Source organism: Chrysochloris asiatica, unplaced genomic scaffold, assembly GCF_000296735.1.
Source record: "Chrysochloris asiatica unplaced genomic scaffold, ChrAsi1.0 scaffold00035, whole genome shotgun sequence".
Lineage (NCBI taxonomy): Eukaryota > Metazoa > Chordata > Mammalia > Afrosoricida > Chrysochloridae > Chrysochloris > Chrysochloris asiatica.
In genome coordinates, this window is record NW_006408553.1 from 12,101,749 (window position 1) to 12,111,154 (window position 9,406).

Below are 9,406 nucleotides of genomic sequence, written 5' to 3' on the forward strand. Positions count from 1 at the left end.
CCTCCCCAACTGGTGCTTTAGCTAAAATAATAATGTTTTAATTAATATATACTTGAGTCTTTAGAAAGTTAACGACAGACACAAAAGAGAATTTCAAGTATTATATTTATTGTAAATGTATTTGCATATGTATATATACACAAACCAATTTAAAAAAAAAAAAAGAATGAAATTCAGTTAATAAACTTATTATTAAACTTTATTATTAAAGGTTATGAAAATTTTTATGTTTAAAATTGTACTGTCCATACCATTTCTTCCATAGTAACAATTCCTTTTTTTAGCACTGCTGGGTATATAACTCACAGATACCACAGATACCAAGTTCCTTTGAAAATATTAGTGACAACAGAGACATGATCCAGCACACCTTAGTAAATGTAAACATTCTAAAGGATATTCATAACAAACTTTGAAAACACAGATTTTAGACTTAATTTTAAAGTGCTCATGAAATTCTTAAGTGGTTTTATAACAGTTCAATTGATTAAAATAATAATAATTTTTTCTTCTTTATTATAGCCAAGAATCAACAGAACCTCAGATTAAATTTATTAAATACTTCGTACCTTAAATCTTATAATTTAAAATAAGTATGCTATTGTAAAGGGATGCCATGCTTCAACATGATTCTTAATAAAAATTCTAATATTAAATTAATTTTCTAATATTCATTGTCTACAGCTGATCATAAAAATGGAACTAATAATTGTGTGTGAATATACACACATGCTTTAATTTATTCTTTTAAAATAATATTCTGACATCCTAATTGTGGCTCTTGTGCAATCTTCTGAAGACAACAATGATTGTTAGTCCATGCAAGATGAAAAAGATTAATTATTGACAGATAATTAGTGCATTTTCACAGGTATTAGATTATAACCTGTTCAACCAGAATGTATATTAATAATAACTAAAGTCAACAATTCAGAAAAACATTTAAGCACATAATGACAAAACTTAATCTAATACTGTTGATTTGAGAATCATTACAATCACATATTCAAAATAACATAATCCATGTTAAGTACATTAACCTCATAGGTGATCTAATAAACTTTATTCCGTGATGGAAAGAGAAGCTTTATCCCAAATTCCCTGGCTTCAATGCATTTCCTTGTTTTTCTCAATTCCTACTACCTAGTTCCTGTTTCATTCATAGTTGCAACAGGAAGAAAGGCTTATCAAGAAAACATCAGGAAAAAAGAAAATTGTATTAGCTCAGTTCCCTGAAGACATCAGCAAAAGGAAGAGGGGAAGTCAAGTGAGAGAACTATATAATGGAGGTGCAGGAGCACGACGAGCAGGAACTAAATTTCCCTGAGATGATATTTTCGGTTGAGGTGGAGGTGGCCTGTAGGAGGGAAAAAAATAGTCAGTAGTCTGTTTATATTGACTGCTTAACAAGCTCAACATACTTTACATTCTAAGATTATTGTTTGTCATGTATTGAATTGTGTCTTCCCAAAATATGTGTTGCAAATCCTAACCTCTATGCCTGTGGTAATAATCCCACCCGGGTAAAGTTTGTCTTTGCTTTGCTAATGAGACAAGATTGATTAAGGTAAGGTATGTTGTTTCTGTTAAGTGCTATTGAATTAGTTCAGACTCACTTTTTTATTTTGTTAAGAGCTGTGGAATTGATTCTGACTCATAACTATCCCATAAAGGGTTTCTGAGGAGCAGCTGGTAGTCCTGCACCTCCACTTTGTGTTTCAAATCAATCTTGTGGTCCAGTGCTTATTCTATATAGCGCCACACCAGGACTCCATTGATATGAATGAATATGAATAGCATACTAAAAACGTCTTACTTAGCTAGTGCTTCTATAAAAGAAATACAACAAGTGAATGGCTTTAACAAACCGATTCATTTTCTCAGTTTAAGAGGCTATAAATCCAAACTCAGGGTACTGGCTTTCAGGGAAGGTTTTCACTCTCTTTGTTGGCTCTGGGGGAAGATCCTTATCTCCAGCTTGTATCTTGTCTCCTTGGAGATCTCCATGCTGTTTGGCCTAAATCTAACCCATCTCTGCTTGTTTTTTTTTCCCTAATGAGCTTAGCTTATATCTCAAAAGAGGTGCTTTGATGGAATTAATGAATATCTTACTAATATTCATTAATTCATAATTTGTTATCAGAACTTTATAGCTCCTATTTTGTACCTGTTATTGTAAACTCCACTAATCTACAACCCTTGATTTTAGAATTCAGAATATTCTCTTTTAGAGAATGAAATGGAATAACTACCTCCCAGTTTAAAGTGTTGTTGTTGTTGTGTGCCATGGAGTTGGTTCGGACTCATAGTGACCCTGCACAGGGTTTCCGAGCCTGTAAATCTTTACGGCAGCAGAAAGCCTCATTTTTCTCCCGCGAAACAGCTGGTAGTTTCAAACTGATGACCTTGTGGTTCACAGCCTGATTCGTAACCACTACGCTACCAGAGCTCCTTTAAATTAGTGTTTAATTAGTTTAAATTAGTGTTACTCTATTAACAATAAGGAGTCCTGATGGCACAATGGATTAAGCATTGGGATGCTCACTACATTGTCAGCAGTTCAAACCAACCAGCTACTTTGTAGGAGAAAGATGAAGCTGCCTAGTCCTGTAAACATTTACAGTCACAGAAACCCTATGAAGTTATTATAAATTATCCTATATAAAAATCATCACCAGTGGACTAATAAACAACATTCTTATGAACGGAGAAAACATTGAAGTTGTCAAGGACTTCATTCTTTTTGGATCATTACGCAAATCTGCTGCACAAGACCTTTTTAAAGTGTTGAAGAACAAAGATGTCAGCTTGAGGACTAAGGTGGCCTGACCCAAGCCATGGTATTTTCAATAACCTCATATGCATGCAAAAGCTTGACAGTGAATAAGGAAGATCGTAGAAGAATTGATGCTTTTGAGCTATGGTGTTGGAGGAGAATACTGAAAGTGTCATGGGCTGCCAAAAGAACAAGCATATCTGTGTTGGAAGAAGTGCAGCCAGAGTTCTCCTTGGAGGCCAGGATGGCCAAACTTCATCTCTCATACATCAGACATATTGTCAGGAGGGACCAGTTGCTGGAGAAGGACATCATGTTTGGTAAGGTGGAGGGTCAGAGAAAGAGAGGAAGACCCCCCAGCGAGATGGATTGGGCAAGTGGCAGCATCTATGGACTCAAGCATGGCAACAGTTGTAAGGTTGGCCCAGGATCGGGCAGTGTTTCGTTCTGTTGTGCATAGGGTCACTATGAGTATCGACTCGATGGTACCTAATAACAACATATGGTTGCTATGGTCAGAATCAACTCAATGGCAGTGGGTTTCAATTTTAGATTTGGTATATCAACAATGTTCCATGGAGGTTCTAATTTGTATTTTTTAAAAGAATGGTATATGATATCGTAAAGCCAAATTATTAAGACACAAGTGCAAAATATGAAATGGATTAAGTACTCCTTATGCTATTAGAATTTAAAAGCAACAAATTACTGCTAAAGGAGCCCTGCTAGCACAGTGGGTTACATGTTACGCTGGTTTAACCACAAGGTCTGTAGTTCAAGTCTACCAGTTACTCCACTTTATGCTCCCATAAAGATTTACAGCCTCAGAAACTCTATACAGGGTTTTTATGAGTTGGAACTCACTGGTGGCTTGCAGCAGCCACAAAAATACTGCTTAACCTAACTCTATGTTTACAGACACAGAGATGAAGTTCCAACTAAACTCAAACATAATATCCAGTCTGAAAACAAAATTTGCTGTTATTTCTACATTGGTCCATCTTAACCTCATACTTCAATCTGTGGTGGTAGTGGTGGTGGTTGTGTGCCATGGAGTCAATTGAGACTCATAGTGACCCTGAATAGGGTTTCACAGGCCGTAAACTTTCACAGGAAGCAGAAAGCCTCAATTTTCTTCCACAGATCAGCTGGTAGTTTCAAACTGCTGATGTTGAAGTTAACATCCTGACTCATAGCCACCTGTGGACACCTTCAATAATCTTTTCATCCAATTTTAGTATACCTCTGTGGTGCTCTGGGTTAATGCACTGGATCGGTCCCCCTGTTTATGTATTCTTTCCTTGATCCTCAGTTGTATTTCAATGTATTATTACTGCACAATAAAGATCATATACGAAGACACTCCTCAGTGTTGCAACCCAATTGTAATTTTAAGAACTTGTTGTTCTGTTTGGGGAGATGGGGTACACTTTATGTGGAGTCCTGGTATGGCGCTGTAGGATCAGCATTGGACTACTAACCATAAGGCTGGTGATTCAAACTCATCAGCTGCTCCTTGAAAACTCTATATAGGATCGCTGTGCGTTGGAACCAACGTCACAGCACCTAACAATAACAACAACACTTTATGTGACACATATGTAGTGATAAATTTCTCCTTTGCTGCTGATTTAAAAAACATCCATTAAGTCATGAATTTTAGTTCTTGTGTTTTCAGTTTGGGAATTTACATATAAATTTTGTATAGTTTTCAGTCCTATGCTGAAATGATCAATTTTGACTTTTAATTCCATAGACACATTTATCACAGCTATTTTAAAGTCCATGGCTGTTGTCTCTATTAATTTATCCTGAGTCTATTTCTATAATATGTTGTTTTTCTTGGTTTCAGTCTCATTTTCTTTTCTCTTTTCTTATATATTTGGTTTTTGCTTTCTTTTGAGAGTCAATTAAAAAATATATAGAAATACACAGAGGTTTTTGTTTACCCCTATCCTTAGGTCCCAACACAAAGTCAGAGATGTTTCCCAGGGCACTTTCTCCTTTGCAAGATTCCAAGTTTTGCCTCCTCTGCCCCATGAGTTAGTTGAACGTTCTCCTTAGCTTCCTCTCAGCTGTCACCTCCAGAACAAAATGATGCAGGGAGAACAAAAAAGTGGCCCTAGAAGCTGGACTCATTATGGGCTTCCTTCCTGTTCTAGACCTTAGTCCCACAATTCCTCACTTTGCTGGTAGCTCCTTAAAGTCTTCAAACACATAGTTTTTTTATGTTGTCTAGCTTTTCTAGCTGTTCTCACTGAGATGTCTAGTTCATACCATCTGGCTTCCTATTGCCGATCATTTTAAAGGCCCTTGCTACTTAATCCTATGCATACCAAAGGCTGTAGCAGATTGTATGTCTTGCTCAAGCTTCCTTAAATTTCATTTTGACATTTTACTGAACTTACATAAAAGTTCCTCAAAAGCCTTTCTTAGTGATCTCTAAACTGTTGTCAATAAATATCTTGTCTGAAAATACAAAGGAACGGATTAGATATTAACTCTCATTCTTTATTCAGATCAAGTAATCTAAAAAATTTCACTTCAAACCTTGATGGGTACGGCTGAGGTTGCTTGGCTGCATAGTTTGGTACTGGAAATCTGTTTGCATATACAGTCTAAAAAGTTAAAAAGAAAAAAAAAGTCATTAGCATAATGTATTCATGAATGCCTTCTATATATTGTGCTATTTTCCAATATAAGTAATCATATACTTAAAACCAATAAATGAACTCCTTCTTTATAATTATGAAATTTTAACAGTTTATATATTCAGCATATCTTTATCAGCAAATATGAATACTAACTAGGACTAAAGTATAAATAAACTTAGTTCAAATCAATTACATTAATTCAAAGGTTAACATGTACCCTATGTTAACATATTTTAAATAAAGTCTTCCAAATCTTTGTTGCAAAATCTATATAGCTATCATTTTGTATTTAACCAGTACTATATGTGGCACTGTGGGTTAATGCGCCAGACTGCAAAGCTGTTTGAACTGCGAGCTCAGCAGTTCAAGCTTACCAATCGCTCCTCGGAAACCCTATACAAGGTCGCTATGGGTCGGAATCGACTCAACGGCACTTAACAACAACAACATAAGTATCACTAAGGAGCTCTGGTAACGTAGTGGTTATGAATCGGGCTGCGAACCACAAGGTCAGCAGTTCAAAACTACCAGCTGTTCCGTGGGAGAAAGATGAGGCTTTCTGCTCCCGTAAAGATTTATAGCCTCAGAAACCCTGTACAGGGTCGCTATGAGTAGGAACCAACTCCACGGCACATAACCACCACCACCATAAGTATCACTAATCCATAATCCTTGATTTTGGAATGCATGGTATTCTTCCTTGACAAGGTAAATGAAATAAAGTTTTACAGCAAAGCCAAACTTTATAACACACTCCCAAGTAAGACAGTAAAAGTGAAAATGTCTACCATACCCTACCTGACAATAGGAAAAGTCAGGGGAAATCAGATGGAATTTTTAGAGCAGTAATTTAAAAAAACAAAAAACAATCCAATAGCAAAATGTTCTCTAATATTTAATGCTAATTCTTAAAGTTCTGTGAGATGCTGAGTATGCAGACTACTGGAGAAGAACTTTGAGCATTCTATGTACAATACTGTGGAACAGGTAGTCTATCGCCTGCTATTTTTTGCCCCATAGGATAATGTACATGTACAAGTGAAAATAGAGAACATACAGAAAGGAAGCAAAAGATCATTAAGAAAACAAGAAAGAAAGGATCAATATGGATGTCAGAAGAGAGTCTGAAATTTGCCCTCCAGCATAAAGCTGCTAAAGCAAATGGAAGAAATGAGGAAGTAAAAGAGCTGAATGGAAAATTTCAAAGGGCAGCTTGAGAAGACAAAGTCAAATATAAACAAATATGCAAAGATAGATGCTCAATCATTTCAAGAAGTAGCATAAGATTAAGAGCCAATGATATGGAAGGAAGAAGTCCAAGGTACACGGAAGGCATTGACAAAGAAGAAGCCTCTGGGAATTGATAGAATACAAACTGAAATCTTTCAACAAACTGAGGCAGCACTGGAAATACTAACTCATCTATGCCTAGAAATCTGGAAGACAGCTACCTGGCCAATTGACTGGAAGAGATCCATACTTGTGCTTATTCCAAAGACAAGCTAATCAGAAATCATTGTAAAATATCATTAATTATCACATGCAAGCAAAATTCTGCTAAAGATCATTTTAAAATGGCTCCAACAGCACATTGACAGGGAATTTCCTGAGGTTCAATTCAGATTCAAACGAAAATGTAAAACAACAGATACCATTGTTGACATCATATAGACCATGGTTGAAAGCAGAGAAAAACTAGAGAGATGTTTATCTGTACTTTACTGACTATACAGAGGCTTTCAACTATGTGCTTCATGACAATCTATGTACAACACTGTGAGTATTCAGGAACACTTAACTGTGCTCATGAAGAACCTGTGCCAAGAAGCAGTCATTCAAACAGTACAGAGATGCTAAAGCAAATGGAAGAAATGAGGAAATCAAAGAGCTGAACACAAAATTTCAAAGGGCAACTCAAGAAAACAAAGTCAATTATTATAATGAAATGTGCATGTAAAGATCTGGAGTTGGAAAATGAATAGAGAAAAGCCACTTAGCACTTGTCAAGCTGAAATAACTGAAGATAAAATTCAAGCCTCAAATTGCAATATTGAAGGTTTCTTTGCGCAAAATATGGAATGCTGCAGAAAGTATCAAAAGAGGATGAAAGGAAAACAGAGTCACTGAACCAAAAAGAAATAGACAATGCTTGATCACTTCAAGAGACAGCATACAAACAATGGTACAGAAGAAAGAAGACCAAGGTGCACTGAAGGCATTCACAAAGAGCAAGGCTCCTGAAACAGATGCAAAGCAAACTGAAATCCTTCAACGAACTGATGTAGCACTAGAAGTACTCTATGCCAAAAAATTTAGAACACAGTTATCTGGCCAACTGATTGGAGGAGATCCATATTTGTGCCCATTCCAAAGAGAGGTGACCTAACCGAATGAGGAAATCATATAATATCATCAATATTATATGCAAATAAAATTTTTATAAAGATATTCCAAATACAGCTGCCTGAGTCAGATGAGGACATGAAACAAAGGATATCATTGCTGATACCAGATGGATCTTGGCTGAGAATACTAGAAAGATGTTTGTTTATACTTTATTGACTATGTAAAGGCTTTCAAATGTGTGGATTATGACAAGATATAAACAACATTGCGGAGTTGTTTGTTCATTGCGGAATGAGTATTCCAGGATACTTAGGAGGAACCTGTAAGTAGAACAAATGGCAGTCTTTCTAACAGAACAAGGGGACACTGAATGGTTTAAAATTAGGAAAGATACGTGCTAGGGCTGTATTCTTTCACCATACTTATTCAATCTTTACACTGAACAAATAATCGGAGAAGCTGAATTATACAAAGAAGAACGCGGTATCAGGATTGGAGAAATGCTTATTAACAACCTGTGATATGCAGATGATACAACCTTGTTTTCCGAAAGCGAAGAGGATTTAAAATACTTACTTATAAAGATAAAAGATCACAGGCTCCAGTATAGGTCATAGCCCAATAAAAGAAAACAAAAATCTTCATCACTGGAACAATAAATAACATCATGTTGAATAGAGAAAAGATTGAAGTTGTCAAAGATTCATTTTTCTAGGATCCACTATCAACACTCATGGAAGCAGCAGTCAAAAAATCAAATGACAGATTCCATTAGGCAAATCTGCTCTATAATACCTCTTTAAAATATTCAAAAGCAAAGATGTCAGTTTGAGGCCTAAGGTGTCATGGCATTTTCAATAGCTTCATATGCATGTGAAACTTAAACAGTGAGTAAAGAAGGCCATAGAAGAACTGATGAATTTACGTTAAGGTGTTGGATAAGAATATTAAAAGTGCCATGGACAGCTAAAAAGACAAACCAAATATGTGTTGGAAGAAGTATAGCCAGAATATTCTTTAGAAGCCAGGATGGTGAGACTTGGTCTCACAAACTTCAGAAATATTATCAAGAGGAACCAATCCTTGGAGATGGATATCATGCTTGTTAAAATGGGGGGCTAGCAAAAAGATGGAGACCCCAACAAGATGGACTAGCACAACGGCAGAAGCAATGGGCTTAAGCTTAACAAAGATTCTGAGGTTTGTGCAGGACCAGGCATTGTTTTGTTCTGTTGTGCAAAAGGTCACTATGAGTTGGAGCTGATTTGATGGCACCTAACAACAACATCTTGCGGTCTAATGCTTATCTTACAGCATCATACCAGGACAACAACAACAACACTTTCTGAGACAATTAAGCCTCTTGAGTAATTCAGCACCAGCTCTTTGGTAGTATGTCCTACATAAGCCAGATATTAAAATATAAAACAGCACTGCCAAAAAAGTAACATAATGACAGCAATCAATTCATACTTATCGATAATTACATTGAATGTCAATGGATTGAATGCACCAGTGAAGAGACAAAGAGTGGCAGAATGGATAACAAAACAAGATCCATCAATAAGCTGCCTGCAAGAAACACATCTTATACACAAAGACAAAAAAACAGACTAAAAGTTAAAGGATG

The 9,406-nt window shown here is 36.1% G+C and overlaps 1 protein-coding gene across 1 annotated transcript in view; it reads right to left on the reverse strand.

The window, feature by feature from the left end:
* Positions 1–1,263: 1,263 nt before the first annotated feature.
* Positions 1,264–9,406, reverse strand: part of ADAM9 (ADAM metallopeptidase domain 9) — a 239,070-nt gene continuing 230,927 nt past the window's right edge. Inside the window, exons 21-22 of the mRNA XM_006859940.1 lie at positions 5,327–5,394; positions 1,264–1,357 (exon numbers count right to left, since the gene is read on the reverse strand). Of these exons, the coding sequence (XP_006860002.1) occupies positions 1,264–1,357; positions 5,327–5,394 (162 nt within the window). The remainder of the gene's footprint in view (positions 1,358–5,326; positions 5,395–9,406) is intronic.